A 22,667-nucleotide genomic window follows, 5' to 3' on the forward strand; every position below is an offset into this window, starting at 1 on the left:
TTCAAGCTTTTTATAGCACTCTGACAGTCTTCAACCAAACTTCGCTCCGCCGCCAACTGAGCTTTAAGCACCTCTACCTCATGGGACTTCGCAAGTAGGCGATGACCCAAACTTGCGACACATGCTGTACTCTGCACGCTCAGTGCCAGGGCATCACTCGTGACCCGGTTGTCATCCCTTGTCCCGAACACACGTATATCTTTGGGAGTCACTAAATTTCTGCCAACTCCAATAGCAACATCGTTGTCTAGGAGTATTGAGTCATTGACAGACACAGGCCCTCGTGAGGAGCCAAAGTAGGGCATCCATACTGGTGCTGCTGCTTGGCCCCGTGTTTGAGTCGGTGGAGCTAGGTTGAGATCCAACGAAAATGGGTAGGAAGAAGCCATTTGATTTCTCACCTTTTTTTTTTCTTTTTCTTGCTTCTTTTCTCTTTTGTGTTTCTGAGTTTGTGGTTTTGTCTTTTTTCCCTTCTTTTTCCTTCTTATAGATGTAGTCTTTGACAAACAAACCCTAGCCGTTGCAGCGTCTAAGCGTTTTCTGAATATCCAGCGTTCCTCGAGTCCCACAACCTTCTCACTTTCCAACCGTTTCCAACACATTTGTCACGACTTGCTTTGTCTGAACGGACGCGTTCAGCAAAGTTGTCGCGCCTTTCCATGAGCCCGTAATTTTCGCTTGTGGATCTGCGGCGCCTCTATGCGTCGACACGTGGCTCCTGCTTTCTGCCCGTGACTATCCATGAGACGACATTAGGGACCACGTGCTTTCTTTTCAGAAATCCCACTTTGCGCTCATAATTCACGTTTTATCTTCTTTTAAAAAAAAAAAAAAAAATAATAAAATGTGTGGGCTTCAGAATTCATTTTGGGTCGGTTTTTCACCTTGTTTGGGTTTCAAGGTGGGTTAATTTCATTGTGGGCTTTGGGCTTCAAATTTTTTTGGGTTTCAGAATTGTGTGATTAGGGTTTACTGTTTCATTTTTTGTTTGTTTGTTTGTTTGTTTTGTAATTTTTATTTTTGTAATTATTTTATTTGTGTATTTTAATTCTTGTGTGTTTTGTGATTTTTATTTGCTTTAATACCCTTCATTTGTTGTTATGACATTGCTTGTTCCTAATTTTTAAACATTGAGGACAATGTTCATTTCTAGGTTTGGGGGTATTGGAGTTTAGCATGTAAATTTGATTTTTTTCCTTAATTTAATTTAATTTTTTTGCTTGTTTTTATTTTTATTTTATTTTGTTTGAGTCTTGCTTTTATTTTTATTTTGATTTTATTCACTTTCCGAACACATTTGATGAGATTGTGATAAATGTTTGCATGACTTAAATGAAAATTGGATTTCATTTTATTTTAGTGTTTTTTTTTCTTTATTAAAAAAAAAAAAAAAAAAATTTAATTTTTTTTTTTAAATTTGGCATTGTTCTAACATGATATGCTTGAAACCTTCTTTAAACTTGCCATTTGTTTCATAATTTTCCAATTAAAGGATTTGCATGATCTAAAGAATTGTATGAAGCATAAATTAGACTTATATAACCAACCATATAAAGTGAGCTTTTGAGCCTTGTACTTCAATTCATGAGTGTTATATACATACTCTTATTTTCTTGTCATCAAAGTTGTTGTTTGATCTCATTATTCATTGATTTGGTTGAACACTTAAAAGTCATTCATTCTTATGCAATTTGATTTCATGACATTTAAGAAGTGATATTAAGGCCCTCTTTGGATCGTTTGTGCCTTTCAAGCTAACCTTATGCATGCTTAAGCATGATTTTCCATTGTTAACCATTTTGAGCCTACATGTAAACCTTTTCTTTCATTTACCAATTTTATTTCCTCGCCTTAGCCCGAAAAACAAATATTTACCTTTCTAAGGAACTCATGAGCTTTAATTGGGATGTGTTTTTCATACTAAGTTTGGGAATGGGTGTTACATTTCGAAGAAAAAAAAAATCACACAATTGGTGAAAGAAAAGAGAAAATTTAAGTGGTGGTTGATTGAAATTTCATTTTTGGGCCTTCAAAATAAATTGGTGTTTGTTCAATTAAAGGAAAGGAGTATCAATCAATGTAAATGAAGGTATAAGGAGTTTTGATCATGTAAAAGAAAAAATCTAATCGTGATGATTCGAAGTCTTGTAAACAATTATTTTATGCTCTTACATTGCGAGTTCCTTGGACTTTGTATTATCCATACCTTTCATTTCTTACTCACCTTACTCCCTTGGCCCAATTACAACCTTTACTAAAGACCTAAATTGATCTTAAATGTCATGTGGTTGAATTGCATTCATTTTCTGCTTTTAAGTGTTTGGCATCCTTCTTGAGATCATATTAATGCAAGTTCTTCATCTTTCTATTTTGAGTTAAGTCTTTATGGTTTAACTCTAATCTCATGTTTATAACTGAGTGTTGCATTATAGCCCTCTTCTGAGTGATTCATTTGTGAGAGGACAACTTTGGTGAGATTTGAAGTTGAACTTGTGCTTTGTATGATTTTTGAAATTGTGTGAAAACTAAGATTGGGGAATTTGTTGCATTTGGCTATCACACTACTACACTTTGAGCATATTATGTTTTGAACTTTGCCGCTTTGTGAATAATGTCTAAAATTGAGTTTTTATTGTTAAAAACTTTTGAGTCATGTGCATGAATCATTTCTCTTCAGAAAATGTTCGGGAAGATTGTTTTGAGTCTTACTTTTGTTTTGTTTTTATTTATTTATTTTATTTATTTATTTTTTGGTTTTTGGTTTTATTTTTGTTTGTATAATTATTTTTATTTTTATTTTTCTTAAGGACTAACAAATCTAATAAGTTTTCTAACCATTTTGTTTTGTAGAGTTAGAAAAAACGTTTGTGGGTATCGTATCTGTTAAACCCTCAGGAGACACAACTCCTCCTACTAGGGATGCCTAGAGGTTTAAAGGCTTGTTGCATATGCTAAATGCAATCGAGTTACCTACGAAAGTGGTTTAGTTAACTTCTAGTTTTGTTTTTAACTTTGTTTTGTGTTGTTTTGCTCGAGGACTAGCAAAATCTAGGTTTGGGGGTATTTGATCGGTTCATAATTGTATATTATTTCTTACCCTTCTAGCTTATGATTTGGTTATGTTTTTGAGTTAAACTTGTGCTTTTAATCCTTTTTGTGTTTATCTTTCAGTTAATTGAGCTTTAGGTAACAATGATGGCTTTGGAGAACATAATTCATGCAATTCAAGCATGTTAAGGCCTAATTTGGATGAATTGATGAAGAGCTTAAAGACAAATTCATTATGGCTACAGCCCCCTGCCAGTCCAGTTCCGTAGGTCATATTGCAAGCTTTGTTTCAGCAACCTACATAGCTCAGATGAGGCTACATTCTTCATGAAAGTTGCTCCAATTGGTGTGTACTATAACATATCCAAAATTCAGCCCCATTGGATAAATCTGGAGTCCGTTACCTAGCAAACACAGAACCATGCTCAGGATGGATCTTATCAGCGCGGAAAATGAGTTAGCAATTTGTTTCGGCCTTAACTTCTTCCTCCGACCTTGGATTGGCCCAAATAACATATGGCTGGAAAGAAGACATTCTGAACTTCAATTTAGAGTGCTTAAAGTCCTAATTTGATTAAGAGAAGCCCAAGTTGTAAGCCCTTGAAGTTGCTGGTCATGCTGACCTCAGCATGTGCTGGTTGGATGCTTGGTCATGGTGAGCTAGGTATGAGCTATCATTTCTGGTTGGAAGCTTGGTCATGGTGACATGAAGATGAGCTAGGGCTGCTGGTGGGATTTAGTGGTGAAGTGCATCAACCAATTCAAGATTTTCTAATACAAGTGCATCACCCATTTCAGATTTTATAATTCAAGTGTTGTATGCATTAGTCTTATTGAATTCTGATTTTCACTTCCCCTAGGCCTATAAATAGGGAAGTTCTCTAAGCTTGTAATAACACCCCAAGGGGGGGAGCTCTCAAACACTTCTCTAGAGCTCCCTTCCCTTCTCTCCCTCAAATTCTCTTAGTTTTGCTTTCTAGTTCTCAATTCTAGCTTTCTTTAATGTTTTCTTAGTTGTAATTTATTTTTCTTTGTTATGTAAATTCTTTTCTTAAGTTTTCAAGTTGAATTAGTTTCCAAGTTTCAATTATGGTTTTTGTTCTTATTCATTATGCTTATAAGTTAATATGCTAGTTTGAATGATTGATCACCATTTAGGCTTGCATGTTAGCTATCTTGGTTTGAATTAAGAGTATACACCATGCTTTAATTCGAATTGAACTATGAATAGGAAGAGTATGTATGGACATTCGACAACAGGGATTAGATACATACTTGGTTGTTTAAAATGTTCTTCTATGCTTAATGGGTTCCTAATGCTTAGTTTTAGGTTAGACAACAAATGATCAAATTAGGGAATTAGGAACACAAGGTTATGACCACACACCATGGCTTAATCATACTTTAGCTAGAATCAATCCATTAATCTAAATTGAACTTGGGAACTTATTTGCTTGAGTTACTTATTTCTTTCTTCCTTGTTTTATGTTCTTTGTTTTTGTTTCTATTTTGTGTAGGGAAACTAAATTGGATCATTCAATCACCAATCCTCGTGGGATCGACCTCGCACTTACATACGCTATACTACCGAACGGCTCGTGCACTTGCGAGTATCACAAGTTGAGGATGCAGTTTAATCCATTTTGGTGCAGCTGGTATCTACGCAACAGTTCACAGAACATATTTGAGGGAAAATAACTTCTCATGTCATTTCCCAAAGGAAAGAGAAATGAAAGGTTTCTTTCCCACGTTTGGTAATGACGGGAAAGTAACTGGGAGATATTACTTTATTTCCTTTCTCATATTTATTTTTGAGTAGGAATGGAAAATAAAATTTGTATAATTTTTCAATTATACCCATATTAAATCAAATAAAAAAAATACATTTAATGATATATTGTAATTCTAAATTGTTAATGGAGACAACATGATCATGAAAAATGTGCATTTAATATTGGCTCATTTTCCCAAACTTTCCTATGAAGAGGGAAAACAAAACCCAAGTTAGGAGGAGGACTTCACTTTCCCCTCTATTTTCCCATGTACCAAACAACCATTTCTCACGCCTGAACTTACCAAACATGAAAAATCAGTTGATTTTCCATTCTCAAATCTCCTTTCTCATAAACCAAATAGGGCCTTTATGTTCGGAACATGCCATTAATCTATGGTGAATATAAATAGATACTCTTGTGGAATACGAGCCAGACAACTTCTCCCACCACGTGGCTGGAAGCCCACCAATTTGGAAAAACCGTCCAGGTGGGTAGATATTAGAGAATTGAATATTCAGAAAAGTGAAAAAAAGAAGAAGCTAAAGTTTGATTTGAATCCCGAAGCGTCTTGTGTGGAGTATTTTGGACCTCAGATTTTTGTCTGGTTGATGTTCACACACCTTCAAAATCTCCGAGATTCTCTCACAAATTACTTGCACTAAAACACCTTCTTTGTTCAGACCAAAAAAAAAAAAAACACCTTCTTTGTTCACCAGGGTCCATTTTTGGTAGTTCTTGTATCTCTGACTGTAATTGCGGATCTCCAATTTTCTTGGAAATCCATTAGCAGATTTTTGCATTACTTCGTGCGTATCTCTTACTTCCCTGAATTCCGGCTAAAAAGTTTGGATTTTGAGAATAATTCTGATCTGTGTTTATCATAAAAAAAAAAAAGAAGGTGGTTTGAGCTTGAACTTTTGAGAGAGGATGGTAGGGGCTTTGTCTGTGGTGGGTTCGTCAGTCGTGGACTCGCATACTTGTCCATGCTTGTGTTTGGATGCACTGCCTACAACTGCTATGAATCTCAAGAGTGGTGGAGAAGTTGTTTTGCAAAGGAATTCAATGGCCAAGAAGCGTTTGGTGAAACCGGGTTCCTTGGAATTGAGCAGTTCATTTATTGATTCTGGGCTTGACAAGCGGCTCTCAATGAAAGCTCTTCCGGGTATTGTCAATAGGAGTATGAGGAAAAGAAAGAATAGGAGTTTCGTGATTGTTAATGAACTTGGCGGGCAATATGAAGACACTTTTGAGGATGTTAAGACGGTGAGATACTTATCCCCTGTTGAATTTTCGGATGAAGTTTATATGAGAAATTTAATAGGATTGATGCTGCATATGTTCATCTCTCTTACTTAGATAACATGATGTATTTTTTGCTGTTTTGGTGTGTTGAGGACCCTTTGTTGAATATTGCATCCCTTTGTTTATGTAGTTGATATGTTTTTATAGAATCCACACCTTCCCTTTTGGTGCATTACGCAGTTTGATTTTGTGTGTAGAATAAAAGATTGAGTAGTTGCTAGAGTCCCTTTGATATGGGAAGATGACCATAACGTGTTGCTGTTTGTTTGCACAATACTGATTGATGCCTCTGCACATCTCAAAAATTATATGACAAACCTTTAAAAAAAAAACAAGAAGAGGAGAATATTATTCTCATCCATTATAACCCAAAACTTGTTTGCTGCATGACTCTGGATATTTTATATTGAGCATAGTGATTACACACAATAGTTTTGCAATTGGTGAATGAGTCAGTCATTAACTTAGATATTCAATACGAGTTGTGTGTTCCTCAGTATCTAATTATAATGGTGACAGTGAATATCTCGTCTTTTTAAAGCAATTAGCACATGAACTTTGTGTGTATTCCAAGCCCTTTTTTGAATATCAGCTGTTTATGTCAAATCTGTGCACTATAAATTAATTTTATTTAAGTCGTGGAACGGAATGAATAGTAAGAAATTCAGTATTGATGTAATGACTTTCTAATATTGAAACAGTTGTAACATGAACTTATCAATTAGATGCATTGTTACCTAGTTCTTCAGATCTTGAATTACATCATTTTCTGAATTTTGTGTATATGATGCCATTTGCTGTAAGTGATCATGTTATCTATATACAAACTGTATAGGGATAATCTAAATCGTGCAATCCTGTTATCTTTTGTATGCTCCCATATGCTTGCTCTTTTACATACATGAACACGGATGTTGATCCATGTACAGACTAGTATCTTATTGTAAATTAGCTGACTGTAATTTCTCTGCCTGCTGCAGCAACTACTCAACTATTTTACGTACAAGGCTGTGAGGACTGTCATGAGCCAGCTTTATGAGATGAACCCAACACAATATAGGTGGTTTTATGAGTAAGTGAGATCATCAGACCATTTTTCATAAAATGAATTCAACATCATATTTTATTAACTTTGTTGTTATTAGTATTGCTATTATCATTGTTATCCATTTTTCATAAAATGAATTCAACATCATATTTTATTAACTTTGTTGTTATTAGTATTGCTATTATCATTGTTATTATTCATGCAATGTTGTTGTTTGTTACAAATGGATGAGATGTGATTGTGGCTTGTGAATGATATAGGCTTAGATGAATACTGAGCCTTTCAGATCAAAATGAGCTTGTGGGTCAGCTAGGATAGGGAAGTTTTTTCATATTCTGAACATTCTGAAAGTATATTTATTCACCCAGAAACAACAGTCAGATTTAGTGACCCGGGATGCTCTTGGCAATTTAAGTTGGATCAGCTTACTAATGCAAGAATTTGGAAAATACATCCAGAGGCTCTCTCTTAATAAGAAAATTTAAGCCCTACCTTTCCTCCTTGTGTTCAATCAGTTTAAGTTAAATTATAGGGTTTAAGTACATCTTATTAATATTTGCATACTATTAGCAGCACTGTCCTGGAGTACCGAAGTTTCTTCCCCAGCATTTATTAGAAAGCACCTATGTCTCAGTTCATCACTTTAAGAACTGTTTTATCTAATCCTGCTTCCTTTTCCATTCGGACAGCTTTGTTGCAACACACAATCCTGGAGATGGGAAGCGATTCATCCGTACCCTCGGGAAGGTAGTCTTTGAAATCTTGTATTCTTTGGTTGCTTAGAACTCATGCAAGAAAATACGTTTTGTTTTGTTTGTTTTTTGTTTTATTTAAGATTATAGTTATGTTGGACATTAAAAGCAAAAGTTCCACCGAACCATTCCTTCTTGTTAAAAATTGTTGACGAACATAGAGATATTATGACAACGGGCGCTTGGATGCTAATAAATATGCTATTTTAGCTACATATACGTATGAATTACAGAAATACAACCCTTGCTAATTGACAGGAGAGGCATGAACTTGCTGAGAGAGTAATGGTCACACGACTTCACCTCTATGGTAAATGGGTCAAGGTAAGCAATTCTAAAATTCTCGCAAGCACTTTTCGTCGATATGCAGAGCACATATCTCATGGAAAATCTTGGACATTGTAAGAACTACATATAATTTTTCTTTTGGTGATGAACTTTGATGTAGAAATGCAATCATGCCGAAATATATCAAGAAATCTCTGATCAGAACTTGGAGTTGATGCGTGAACGGCTTATCGAGACTGTGATATGGCCCTCTGATGACAACACGGAGAAGATTGGCTAAGAGTGATTGTAGCTTTCATCAAATGGTTGAGTCTTCTTACCGTGTTGTTCCTAGACTAGGTATTTTTCTCTTTACATACCAGATTGGTTCCAATCTGTCATTTATATTATTTGCCACCAACTAATAAGTTGCTGAAAATTGTCTACTGTACATTGTATATAAAATGCCATCCGCCATGTTACATTAGATTCCGAGTGTACAAGGCTAATATTCTGCCTATATATGAATGTGATGAAAACTATAATGGATCTAAGTGTCCTGCTAGTTCAGTGTGATTTATAGGATTCATGGATTTGAATCTCTAAGTCTTTGAGGCTGCTGGTTTTATATGAACGAATCAATAACATGATGAATCAAGCTGGGAAAAAGACTTGTTGGAGTTTTGAGAGTGATTTTGTCCCATCAAATAAGTAATCTGGATAATGCCCTCTAGCACAAATCATAGGCCAAAAATAACCCCTACCCAAATAAAAAGAAAACAGAAAAAACAAACCTTGAGATTAAATCCCTCAATTTTCTTCTATGTATTTGTTACATCTTTGTTTATCAAGACTTCAACTACTGAGGAATTGTCCCTTGAAATTCATTACCTTCTAACTGAAAGAGATGAAAGGCTAATAATGACCTCTTTAGATATTGTTACTCAAAAAGCTGAGTATCAGCATTTGACACAAAACAAACTCACCAAACGTCAACTATTTGTGCATCACTTGACAGAAAAGCAAACCCACTACGCCAAGTCCCTTCATTTCAATTCTGATAAAGGGTCATGGATTTCCAACGTAAGATGAATTTGGTGCTCGCATGTACTCATTTTCAATCACTTTGATGAGTGGGAGTGAATTTAGTGCTCCCATTTCACCACTCTCGGTTACTTAGGTGAGCAGGACTCTTGATTTTAAAACCAAAGGTTGCTATGCGAGAACGGATGATTCCTTGAGTTGGGCAGTACCATGGATGGAAATGGAACACTCAGTGGCACAACAACTTAAGCCACTAGATTAGTAATAAGAAAACTAATTTCATGAATTTTTAGCATTTCAGATTCGTGTCATGTTATCAATAGTCAACTACGATCACAGATTAGGTTAAATTACATCTGAATGTAAGACAAGATATTATCTTGCATCCTTTAAGTACTCCTACACGCAAAAATGCATAATTGCTAGTAAATCAATTATATTCTCATAAGTTTCACCCAAAAATAATCCATAACGTTAAATCTCAACTGTTGTAGCAATGTATCATCTGTTCATATATGAGCTCATCTAAAACCTCATATATTTCTAACTAAGATACTGCAGTATAGGTCCAGTGCAGTCAAGAATATCTCGGTTTTCTTTTTCCCTAACACGAAAATTTGGGTATCATAATGTATTAGGTAATTTAGATACTTGTTCCCCAGGGCTCTCTCAATTTTGAAGCCACAGAATTGAGCTTCGTTCCAAACAAAAGTAGCCCTGCCTCAATCACAGTAGCATCAGAGCATCCTTGCCGGATACCTCATCACAGAGCTCCCAAAAGGCCATCAATGCAACAACATGCCACGATATACTGGTCACTTTATACATTTGGAAGTAAAAGTTTGCGTCTGTATACAGCATGTTTACAAATCTGACAAATGATGCAACAGTATTGTACACACAATGCGATGTGAGTCAGATGGTACACTAAGTTACATACCTACATCGATCATATGATACATGGTAGTAAAGGGGTTTAAAAAAACAGAAGAAAAAAATAATACAAAAGGCTGAACAGAGAGTATTTTTTAAGGTAACCTGTTTAGGAGTACCCACAAAATAGAAAGCTTCCACACTGCTGACTGGAGAAAAAAAATGAAAGCATTGCGTTACACCTGCAAAGGAAAAATAACAAATGTATACATAAACTTGGCTAATTAGAAAATCAATTCATATCTTCATAAGCTTTTCCAAGGCCCCACTCGGGGAAAAGAGAAAAGAAAAAAGAAAAAGAAACAACCTACTTCAAAATATATTAGCATCTCATGACAAGTAGTGGCAGCCATTATTCTCAGAAGATAGAAGTTATTAGAGAATAATGGTAGGGTTATGTATAAGCGCAAAATTATTTTAGCAAGGTGCATACAATTCTGGACGAAGGTACAATCTCAAGCACTGGTACAAGTAAAACTATTAGTTTCACTAAATTTCCTTCAATACAACCCTTCGTACTTTAAATGAAACCCTAATATATTGCCACTAGTCCATTATAATTACCATACAAGACACAACTTGGCTTCAAATAAAATAGGAATAGTTTCGTATTAAAACAAGAAAGACATATCTCATTTTCAGAGAAGCTTACCATGTGGTTGTAAGCCATAATTGAAAGGCTGAACATTCAATGAGGTCAAAACTAGTACAACTTCATCATTACTCCTTTTCTTTGCCAGTGGTTCAAGCGTAGGAAAATCATGTTGAGCAATCACCAAAGGTCGTAAATTGCCCAAGTGCTGTTCTTACTCGAAGCTGTGCCATCAAATGAAACGGATAAGATTTAGCAGTTTATCATAAACAATGAACAAATAACAAATTTGGGATATAAGATAGCAACCTTCACGTCTGGGCAAGGATCATGGACCATGCTCTTTATTTGAGAAACTATGCCAGCACTGTGTAGTTTTACAAGCCGGCTAAATGAACCAGGACTTGATGGAAAAGTAAGATTCACAATGGCCCACACTGCAGCTGTACGTAACTGGCTTTCATTACTCTGCAAAAACTTGAGAATAAAAGATTGTGTCCCATTGTCTTCTTGTGGGATGAGTTGATGCATAACTGCTTCCTTGTGAAATTCAGTCCCACTTGCAACATTACTGAGCACATGCATTCCCTATATGAAAAAGATTTTGAAACCCTACTATAAAGTAAAAGATTTATAATAGAAACAAGAAGATCAACTATTACAACTGCTCACCCACTCCTTTCTTCTTCATATTTAAACCCAATCTTAGGGGAAGTTATTATTCATTCTTAAGCTCAAAAAATTCTATTCATTCTTAAGCTCTAAATGGGGCTATTTAATAAACTTCTCACCCAGAAATTGAAGGCTTAAAGCTAAACAAAAAAATTTTGAGGACTTAAAGATAAATAAAACAAAAGTAGGGGTTTATTGCTAAAAAGTGTTGCCTTTTGGGGCCTACTGCTAAAATCCCCTTACTTTATCGTGAGAAAGTAAACACTTTGGTAATGTAGATATTCCATCAGAATAAAGTATAAAACCTTTCACCTAATTATAATCCATATTAAAGATGGAGATGATGTCAATTTAGCTAAAGAATCTGGCTGCATTCTAATCCATGAAAAGCAACTAATTGGCCCACCATTAATTGCTACAAAACTTTTCGCCCAATTATAACCCATGAAGTCAGCTTAGTTAACATATATTATAAACAAACTTGCAATCAGGAATGAAATATCAGAATAAAGAACTGATATGACTGCATGTCACCAAAGGTCCCTATTAAATTGCTATTTTCTGACACCATTCTATAGAAAAACTTCTAACCTGTATCCAAATTTCATCTGTTGAAGCATTCTGCAACTGCCTCCCAACAGCATCTAATATCATACCATCTTCAGTAAACACAAGATCAACAGACTTTATACATCCATCAACTAGATTGCGAATAAGTGCCAGAGCCTGCTCCTGGACAAAAGGTTCAGGGTCTGCAGGTGCAAATACATTTAAGCAATGGTTTATGTTCATAACTAGACCATTACCATAGTAAGAAACTTTTTAAAAGAAAAACTTTGAACTGCCACCAATAAACCATCACATTACCACAGATGACACTTGCTAATGATGAAGCTGTGAACTCCATGAAGATCCCTTCTTTAAACACATTGTCTGCAAGGAACATCATGTTCCTCAAAGCCCATAAAGCATTTAACCTCACAGTTGAATCCATTGATTTTGATAACTGGACAAGCTGTTTCACACCTCCACACTGTACAAATAATGACCTACGCATAGTAAAATCAACTGCTATGTTGCCAATAACACTGATAGCTGCAACCTGAAAACAGAGCATTGAAGCAAGATTTGCTATAAATTACCTTTTTTTTTTTTGGGTAAATGACAAGGTAAAGTATTTGACTCTGTTGGATAAGCACAATTTATTATAGGGAATGGAAATGCTAATCTAAACTTTAATTGTATGTCTTATGTTAAATAATTTGCAATGAAATTATATGTTTTTACTGAATGAGTAATACTGGTTGAGATAGGAATTGACCATTTGAAAATATGGATTGCTGTCAGTAACCCAGGGCCTTTAATGGCAATAGGCTACTGAAGACAAACAAATGACAGCCGAATTCAGTCTGGAAAACCTGATCTGTAAGTGTTTTACTTTTGAATGGTAAACTTGATCTTTTAGTTGAATGCATTAATGGAATCTTCACATCAATGTGCTCATCCGTAATGTTGTTTGACCCTCAATATATAATGTCTAGGCTTGAGGCTCCAAATAATACACAAAGGCAAACTCAAATCTCCTAGCCTCAAGTCCAATTGATTGGGATGAAGGGCACACAAAGCCAGATCTTTCTGTCTTTAACTATAGTTCAGATCATGATTAGTATCCTTCAGGGCTGTTATGATATTGAGGTTTTCTGTCTTTAAAACCGTAATCCATCTACTCTTCAAAACACTATCTAATATCTTACAACCACAAGTTTTTAACCCATTTGACCTGAAGATAGCTTTCCTAAAATCCCCTAAACAAGACCTCCCTTGTCATGTGTCAACTGGTGTCGCCTACTTGTAATCCCTTTCACCATTCAACCCAATCTGAGTCCATAGTCTCCATAAGAACTTTGATGGCTAAGTGCTTCAATACTTCCAGCCATGTGTGCGCCTTTTCACCTAGGAATAAAATCACTCTTTACTACCAAATTATTAGGACGGAAAAGAACGTAGAACTTGGTAATTATTTTAAATATTTATTTCACCAATACTAGTACACCAAATTTGTTCATTTGTAGTTCTTTGGCATCAACCACCATCAAACATATCCTTGGTGCGAGCAACAATCAACTCGACTTCTCTTCTTTTATCTTTCCCTCTTTTTCATAAGTATCAAGTAGAGCACTAAAAACAGAATTGATTAAACAGAGAAATCGTAATGTAATTTTAGCAAGCATTTTGCATTCATGCAACTGGGTTCTGTATTTCATTCATGTAATATGCTTGGGAATAATGTGAGACCAGACTCTAAGGTTGACAGCTGACAGAAAAACATGATCATGAGTGATAAGCAAGCATATACCTGGACAGAAGTAGAAGGGTCATCTAATAGCCGAACCAAGGGAGGGACAATCATTTCATTCAAAAAATTACCTGCACACAAATTCTGAATGACAATTTCTTAGAAACACATATGCATGTAATATAATTCTGAATAACAATTTCTTAGAAACATATATGCACGTAATATAATTCTAAATATCATTAAGCAAGTACACATGGCAAACCTTGATCGACCGAGAGACACATCTCAAGCACATGCAAGCTGCAGTACGTACGTCAGAACTATCATGAGTTAGCGCATCAGATACCAAGTTCAACGCCTATATTCAGGAAAATATCAGAAGTTACAAACCGGTTGGAATTTTCACAAAGAAAAATGTTTTATGCAAGCATTACCCCATAACTCAGCAAATTTACCCAATTAATCATATGTTGCAATACTTCTCAGCAAAATAAGACATGATACTCAATAATGCCTCACAATTTGCATGTAGAAAAAAAGTAAACCTGGGCCACCATGTAAAAGTTTAGTTAATCATTTTAACAGTGGATCAAAATAAACAAAGTTTCCAATCCCTAACAATTTGAATAAAAAACTTAAAATGTTCGCCTGCTAAGATCAACCCCTACGAACTACAGAGAACGTAACCCACACTACTTAGTATTAAAATGTTCTCAAACCACAAAAAAAAAAAAAAAAAAAGGTACAGCTAAGACATAAGCCATTCAACCAGACAAGCAGGGAAATGAGGAATGCAGGGCCCTTCTTGTGATGTTTTTCTCACAGAATGACTTAAACTGTTATTGGGGAAAATAAACATGCAAAACTAAATGAATAGAAAAAGAAATATTGTTGGTAAAACAGCCCTAATCACAACCAAAACCACAATGAACGGAGAATAAACATTCAAAACTAGATGAATAGAACAAAGAATATTATTGACAAAACAGTAATAATCACTCCCTGGCATAAGTTAATGTATTCTAAGACGCAACGAACCTGCAATGACAGGAATCTAGACCTGCAGCTCTCCAACTTTGAGCATAGATCAGCCAGTGCCAGCAATATTCCTTGGAAACGTTTGGGATATAACTGACTTTTTTGCAAGTGGTTGTAAAGTTTATCAATAGCATTTGCCTCAAATGCTAGTTTCTGTAGATCCGGTTTTTCGGAAATTAAACTAGAAAATGCAAAGGGAGCTTCATCTCCCACTTGACCAGGATCATCATGAAGTTCAAGTAAGAGATGCACCAACTTGGTTTTGATGCCTATATCTTGTAAATAGCAAGCAGAAGTGTTCCTTATAACAATCAAGCACATGGAGGCCAATAATCTTGTACGGGGATACCTATCCTTTGTCAATTCAATTACAGAACTCAGAGCTCTTCCACTTTCCGATCCCACAAACTCCGAAACAGCTTCAACATTGTTCTTCATAACTGTGGCTAGAGACTCTAAACTATTATCTCTCTGACTTAGAGAACCTTCAAGAAGGCTAATTAGCTTCTTTACAACCCCAGCATGACACAGTGCCTTCTGCTCTGCAGTACTCTCACAAGAATGTATGATAATACTTGCACCAAGTCCAGTAACATTCTCATTCTCACTATTCAATAATGAAAGAAGAAATTCCATGTTTTTTTCTTGAAGGAAATCACACTTTGGAGCTAGTTTCGACTGATAAATCATTCTTAAGGAACGTGCACCAGCATCCACAACCTACAGCACAAATAAAACCATTGAAATGACATTTAAAATGAGCAGGGAGAAAAAAAGGTATTCATGGATGCAGGACATATTAGAAACAAGGGTCGATTCTGCAATTAACCCAACAAAGAACCAGTAGAAGTGATACATTAACTAACTGAAAAAGAATAGATGAACATGTCAAAAAAGTATCTTCCGTATATATTTAAAAAATTGTAAAGAAAGGGAGGACAAGAGATTTCCTTCACCTTTATCCACCCCCATGACTCCACCCCACTAGATATTAAAAAATGTGATATAGGGGAAGTACAGAGAGAAAGTCAAATATTGGAATGTCTAGTGGTGTGTCAGTCTAGTTGTTCTATCTTCTGTAACATGTATATTTATACACTATATTACATGTGTAGGCATTCATTTAGAGCAAAAGACAGAGCTGGCACCTTGACATGGATAAGCTATAATTCTGGACGGTGGAATTCCACAATTCTCTCTACAACCAATGTTTTGATCCAACTTCATATCAAACTGCCAAATCAGGAGAATTATTTATCATCAAGGTATATATGGGATCCTTCATATGGGAGTCACTCCTACAATTCCAATGATTTACAATTATGGGTTCTTTTTCTTACTAATCGAAGACAAACATAATCCCATATCCCTTCATTTAGATAATTAACACTATCTATATAATAATTTCTTTGATTTTTATAATGAATAAAAAAAATAGTGGTTGTTCTGCAATAGAAAACAAACAAAAAAAATTTCTTTTTATTCACAAAAGTCATTCAAAGCTCTGTGATTGTGTTTTCAAAGTTTTTCTTAATCAAAATAAAGGTCCTTGAGTGGCATTTCCCCACAATCATCTGTAAAAGAAATGGAATATAACAAGTTTTGATAATAGTGGTTGACATAGCACAGGTTGATGAAATTTGGCTAGTGCTTGTACCGTAGGCTCTAGGACTGCAAATAGAGGTTTCAGGGCTTGTAGTTGCTGGGGAAGGGTATAGTAGAATGCATTAGGGATTAAAATACTAGACTTTGGAGGATAATAGGGGCTATACTTCAAGATGACAGGTTGCTCAGATTCTGGGCAACAGGTAATTCTGGGATTTTTCAGGTTGCTTTCAAGAGGTATTTTGAGGGCTAAAGGTAGCAGGGAACATATCTTGTTTTACATTTCTAACTGTGCAAAACCGGGATTAAAAATTGAGGTAGAAAGGTAAGAAAAGAAAGAAGTTGGGTGCTATTCTTGCACAGTAAAGAGGGAGTATTACAGGTCACGCATGCCATAAATCAATAAGTAACCCATCAACCCATAATAAGTATCTGATACACATTGAATCCACTCACATCATAGCACGTGTAAAAGAATTATGATGGGTTTAGGGTTTATACATCAATGACTATACACGTGTTATAATATGGGTGGATTCAATACACCAAGTAGATACGTGGTATATTGGATACACACAATAAATTTCTTCATAATCCATCATTAGAAGCCTGAATTCTTTGAGGACATATTTATGGACTTTGGACAACCATTTCCTATTAGGAGTAGAACTTTGCCAAATCTGGAAATTAGCAGAAAGGCCCTCATTCCCGTGTTCGGTCACTCTTCCCCGGTTGGAGAAAGCTTGCTCTCAAGTTTTGAAAGGTGTCAAAAAAGAAATTCTAGGCTTCTTGTTTTGCATAGTTGGTTCATGCTAAGAAAAAGTGAAATAAGACTATAGTAAAACCAGTCTCAGATACATTATATAAAAGTTTCTTTGTCAAAACTTTCCCTGTGAATACATAACAAACTTTTTTTTATTGCAAACCCTTTACCATGTCATGTGAACTATGTGAATATTCCCAACACATCTTATCTTTCCTCTAATGGACTTTATTTGGATAATTGAATAATGCCTGGGCAAAATTTAGAATGTCAAAGTAACTATTATACCAATAAAATATTCACATATATACTTGTTGTTTTGAGGGGTAGCTAAGGCAACCTAAGAGCAGACTCCATATAGGAATTTTGGTTTAGTAAGCATCGATATTCGTTTATAAACTATATAGTCTGAACTATCTTACCAAATATAAATATGTACCTACAGCACATACTTTTAGTATACACATTGCATGTACTTGTCTATGCATATATCTCTCTGTTATTCTTGGCAAACTTTAAACCTACAGCCAAATCCCAATCCCACCCCAGCTCTTATCGCTTGATCAGAGGTCTACGGGACCATGTAAATTAGTGATCAAATAAATTAAAAAAACAGATTCAACTACCTCATTAAAGCTTATAAGCATAAAAGTTATTATAAAATTCTTTTAAACTATGCAAATCAAAGCATTTTAAGACCTAAATCAGATCCTAAGAAACAATCCATAGATTCAAACTGGAATCCTAAATAACCTAACCTTTGCACAGCCCCTGAACCAATAGGCATAACCTGGGCGCATTTAACACAGCCACAGCATGTGGAATTGATCTTTGTTATATACGACTTAACTGTGATACCAAATAAAAATGGCAAGCCTTTGATTGAAAAGTGAACTCGAGGCACAATCCATCATATTGAAAACAATTCACCCTAAGCCAAAAACCTTTGCTTGCTCCATAGCTTATAAATGACTGTTAACATAGTCTGAAGATAAAATGCAGTTAGTTTAACTTTAATCACAATCCTAATTTTCATAAATCAAGAACTTCCATTCTTCATACCTGAATTTCTCCTCATTTACAAATTAGAAACTTAAGCCAGGGAAACTGACATTGAGGTCAAAATACACCTAGAGAAAGCAAATGGAAATGGAAATCTCATCTACTAGTAACAGAAATGCATCAATTCTCCCATCTGTGATGAGTAATTCACATCACATTTTTAAAACCCGAAGCAAAAAAAGTAACAAATTTCCTCGGCAACCAAACATTACAAACACATTAAGCGACCCAATAAAATGTTCTCACCCAGCTAAAAAAAGTAGAGAGCCAGCCAACATGCATATGCATCAAATTCAATTCATTTTGCAAAACGATAAAATGAGAAATCAAATGAATTATATACATACCTTATCATCAGGATGCGATAGGAGCAAGAAGAGGTTAGGAAACACGCCGGCGTCGAGAACAGCTCGGACTCCGGCATCGAAGCCGCAAGCGAAGCTTCCTAGGGCAGCGGCGGACTGAACAAGGAGATTGGAGTCGTGATGGGCCTGAGCCTGGGCTTGGGCTTGGACTTGGGCTTTGGACGCGAGGATGGCGGCGACGGGTGGTACCAAGCCGAGCTTGATGAAGGAGAGCTTCTTGGTCCGGTTGCCGATGATGCGGTTCTTGAGCTCCCTCAGAGCCTTGAGCTGGACTTCGGATTCGGATGAGGTCAGCCGGGTCAGAAGGTCCGAGTGGGGCCCACTGGTTGTGGTTGAAGAGGCCGAGGCCGAGACCGAGACCGAAACCGAGGCGGAGACGGAGGCTGAGGCTGAGGAGGGCATCGTCGTATCGCCGAAGAAGACGATTCCGGTGTCATGCAATGGCCACCAAAGCTCCGCGGAAGAGCGAGCTAGAGAGAGAAAAATGGGTGACTTTGGGTAGAAAACTAGAGAGAGAAAATTAGAAACTGTCATTTGTGTTTATTTTCAGACAAAAGAAGGATTTTTTTTTTTAATTTTTTAATTTTTTTTAAAATTTTATAAACTCATTTAGTGCTCATTTGGCATTGCTTATTTGGGGTGATAAGTGATTTATAAAAAAATTTGGGAAGTCTAACCCGTTTCGTAAATTGTGAGAAAATTACTTATTGTTAAAAATTGCTGTGAGAGAAAGCTATAAGGGAAAGCAGCTAATGAAGTGCTTTCATTTTCTGATTATGCAGGAATCAGTTTTGAAAAGGCGTTGGGCTTAATGATTATGCCACAATCATTTTCTGATTATAAGGAAATCAATACCAACAACACTTTTAACAAAAAGTTTACCAAATGCCAAACTGATTTATCTTACAGCCGATTTCTCTCACAGCAAATCTGATAGCGATTATTTTCACAGCACAGCAATGCCAAACTGGCCCTTATTAATGATTGTGTTTACTTGCAGCTGCTGTGTTATTAGAAAAATTAGATGAAATTCACACACTGAGTGCCTGTTTGGTATTGCTTATTTGGGGTGATAAGTGATTTTTAAAAAATTGTAGGAAGCTCAACCCGTTTGGTAAACTATGAGAAAATCACTTATTATTAAAAATTGTTGTGAGAGAAAATTATTAGGGAAAACAGCTAATAAGGTGCTTTCATTTTCTGATTATACATGAATCAGTTTCAAAGAGGCGTTGGATTTAATGATTATGTGGCAATCATTTTTTGATTATATGGAATTCGTACCAACAACACTTTTAACAAAAAGTTTACCAAACGCAAAACTACTTTCTCTCACAGCTGATTTCTCTTACAACAAATCTGACATCGATTATTTTCACAACACATCAATGCCAAACTGGCCCTGACTCTTTTTTTATGAAAACTGCGAGCGATGCCATTTGATTTGGTTTGGTTATTATTATCTGATTTTCATAATTCGATAATTGAAAAATTCGAAACTGAAAAATACTTAAGAAAATACATAAAATGCCAAAATTGACCGACTGCTGACTTATTTTTATGCATACATGTTTATATATTTGTCATACCTCAATATAATTTATTCCTTACTAATTGTTGATGTCCAAAATAGAGTAAACTTAAAGTGAGCTTGTCCTCAGTCGCTACCATCCTTCGACATGTGGAAGGGAGATCTGTAAGAGAGATAAGATTGGTAAGAACTTTGGCACCAATGTAATATTGGTTGAAGGCACCCCGATACTTAAGTTAGTACTAATGGAGAATAGAAAGGTAATTCAACATAGTAACGGCACATGTGCCAATTAACTAGTGCCTAGTACCATGAGGCGAGGTTTATGGACAAAAGAGGTGAGAACTCTTTTATGGTTCCTTCGATGTGGGATTCCTAGCATGGCATCATGTGACTGAGGTGAGGCGTTTTACCTTGGATTAGAATTAAGACTCACATTGCATACCGAAACACCAACCGAATCAACGAAAAAAATAATGCCACTGGGTTGACAAAGGAAGAAAACTGATCGACCCTAGTCAGTTTTATGGACCAACCGACCCTAGTTAGTTTTGAAAACTCAAGCTTGACGATTTATCAAACCAACTGACATATAAAAGAGATGGATCATATGTCATGTGATCTATGGCACCCGAATCAATAATCCTTCTGGGGTCAGGTTGAGAATCAATAGCAAGTAAGGTGAAACCCATATTACTTGGGTTCTGAGTAAGAGCAGGATCAACCACTGAAGTAAAACAAGGAGAATAAGAAGTAGCAAACTGACGAGAGATGAGAGTTGAGGATGACATGGGTAAGGCACCACTCATATCAGCAATCAGAAGTGGTGGGGCGACATACCTAATCACCATGGCGCTCCCGAGCCTCACGAGCATCGCGTGTTTTCCTCTCCTAGAAAGCTTCCCACTAGTCAAGATAGTCATTCTTCTTAAAACACTGTTCCACAACATGTTTTGAACTGTGACAGTAAGTGCAACCATCATCAGTAGGAGCGCGAGTGACAAAACTTGGCTTTGGGGGTGTCCTATTCTGGGTTAAAGCAGACGACCGAGTAGTAACAGCAGTCATAGCCATGCTAGCATTAGAGCCCAGACTAAGCAGAGTGTGTCTGCGTTGCTCCTCACAGCGAACAGTTGCAAAATCAAATTCTGGATCGGGGAATGGAACGGTTCAAAGGATTTCACTGCGAATGTTACCATAGATATCATCAAGCCCATCCAAAAACATGTAGACACACTCCTCTGCAATCCCATGTTGTCTGGCAAGAATCACATCTGCTTGAGTAAAAGTAATAGGCTTCCTATAATCCAATTCTTGAGAGAGAGCACTCAGATCAGCATAATAGGCAGCAAGCGATCGTTTGATTTGTCTCATCTGCATAGCCTTTCGAGACAAGTCATACACAAGAGATCTATCGGCACCCTTAGCAGTAGGCAGACGGATAAATAAATTTATCACATCGGGTTCCATGGCATAAATCAACCATCTTTTTACAATCGCATTATCCATCACCCACTTGTCATAACTGGAGTCTCCACATGCAAGTTGTTTAGTATTCCCTGTCAGATAGCCATATTTTCCACGGCCAGCAACAATCGTCTCCACAAGCTAAGACTATAGGGAGTAGTTGATGCCATTAAGCTTGACACCAAAAGGTATGGCAGCGGGTTTAGAGGGAAGATTGACTGGTGAAGTCAATAGATATGGTGTCGCAATATTTCGGGAGGCACCGCTAACCACAGATTCGTCACCCATGATAACTATAGGTGAGAGGGAGGAGCAAAATAGGATCGCAAAAACTAGTGGCAAGAAGAATCATCGGGATTGGAGTGACGCTGTCGAGATCAGCGCGGCGTTGTTAGGATCGACAATTCAAGTTCATACCAAGTTCGTTCAGTAAATGGAGTGATTGGTGTATTGCCTAGTTTTAGCCATCGGATTTAACTCAAAACTCACCAAAGGACTCCTCCCACCCCATTATGACGTTGGCCAAGTTTTGGGCTTGATTTGAAATCAATAAGTCTTAGAAATTGGACAATTCAAGTTCGGACCAAGTTCGTTCAGTAAATAGAGTGGTTGGTGTATTGCCTAGTTTTAGCCATCGGATTTCACTGAAAACTCACCAAAGGACTCCTCCCACCCTATTATGACGTAGGCCATGTTTTGGGCTCGATCCGAAATCAATAAGTCTAAGAAATTGTAAAATTCAAGTTCGTACCAAGTTCATTCCGTAAATGGAGTGGTTGGTGTATAACCTAGTTTTAGAGATTGTATTTCACTCAAAACTCACCAATGGACTCCTCCCACCTTAATGTGACGTTGGCCAAGTTTTGGGCTCGATCCGAAATCAATAAGTCTAAGAAATTGGACAATTCAAGTTCGTACAAAGTTCGTTCAGTAAATGGAGTGGTTGGTGTATTGCCTAGTTTTAGCCATCATATTTCACCGAAAACTCACCAAAGAACTCCTCCCACCCTATTATGACGTTGGCCAGGTTTTGGGCTTGATTCGAAATCAATAAGTCTTAGAAATTGGACAATTCAAGTTCGTACCAAGTTCGTTCAGTAAATG

General features: G+C 36.4%; 2 protein-coding genes across 3 annotated transcripts; one reads left to right on the forward strand and one right to left on the reverse strand.

Annotated features, from left to right (window-relative positions):
• Positions 1-5,359: 5,359 nt before the first annotated feature.
• On the forward strand, positions 5,360-8,768 carry RBCX2 (Chaperonin-like RbcX protein). Its single transcript, XM_021956423.2, has 5 exons — positions 5,360-6,086; positions 7,106-7,197; positions 7,863-7,920; positions 8,184-8,249; positions 8,374-8,768. The coding sequence occupies exons 1-5, from the start codon at positions 5,751-5,753 to the stop codon at positions 8,491-8,493; spliced, it is 672 nt and encodes a 223-aa protein (XP_021812115.1). The 5' UTR covers positions 5,360-5,750; the 3' UTR covers positions 8,494-8,768.
• Positions 8,769-10,025: 1,257 nt separating this feature from the next.
• LOC110755218 (ARM repeat superfamily protein) lies at positions 10,026-19,094 on the reverse strand. Of its 2 annotated transcripts, none has more exons than XM_088252091.1 (9): positions 18,548-19,094; positions 14,771-15,490; positions 13,995-14,090; positions 13,790-13,873; positions 12,301-12,535; positions 12,025-12,185; positions 11,071-11,349; positions 10,822-10,985; positions 10,026-10,318 (listed from the first exon to the last, which is right to left on the reverse strand). In XM_088252091.1, the coding sequence occupies exons 1-8, from the start codon at positions 18,965-18,967 to the stop codon at positions 10,929-10,931; spliced, it is 2,052 nt and encodes a 683-aa protein (XP_088108217.1). In that variant the 5' UTR covers positions 18,968-19,094; the 3' UTR covers positions 10,026-10,318; positions 10,822-10,928. The 2 variants fall into 2 exon arrangements, with proteins under 2 accessions (XP_088108217.1, XP_021812088.1); XM_021956396.2 differs by having other exon boundaries at positions 10,026-10,351.
• Positions 19,095-22,667: the final 3,573 nt, after the last annotated feature.

This window comes from Prunus avium, chromosome 4 (genome assembly GCF_965620075.1).
Source record: "Prunus avium chromosome 4, drPruAviu1.hap1.1, whole genome shotgun sequence".
NCBI lineage: Eukaryota > Viridiplantae > Streptophyta > Magnoliopsida > Rosales > Rosaceae > Prunus > Prunus avium.

Coding starts and splice junctions, on each gene's coding strand:
- RBCX2 (XM_021956423.2), top strand. CDS start 5,751: ATGGTAGGGGCTTTGTCTGTGGTGGGTTCGTCAGTCGTGGACTCGCAT. Junction 6,087..7,105: donor CTTTTGAGGATGTTAAGACG/GTGAGATACTTA, acceptor TGCCTGCTGCAG/CAACTACTCAACTATTTTAC. Junction 7,198..7,862: donor CAATATAGGTGGTTTTATGA/GTAAGTGAGATC, acceptor CCATTCGGACAG/CTTTGTTGCAACACACAATC.
- LOC110755218 (XM_088252091.1), bottom strand. CDS start 18,967: ATGCCCTCCTCAGCCTCAGCCTCCGTCTCCGCCTCGGTTTCGGTCTCG. Junction 15,491..18,547: donor TATCGCATCCTGATGATAAG/GTATGTATATAA, acceptor TTTGTGCTGTAG/GTTGTGGATGCTGGTGCACG. Junction 12,186..12,300: donor ATTAGCAAGTGTCATCTGTG/GTAATGTGATGG, acceptor TTGCACCTGCAG/ACCCTGAACCTTTTGTCCAG.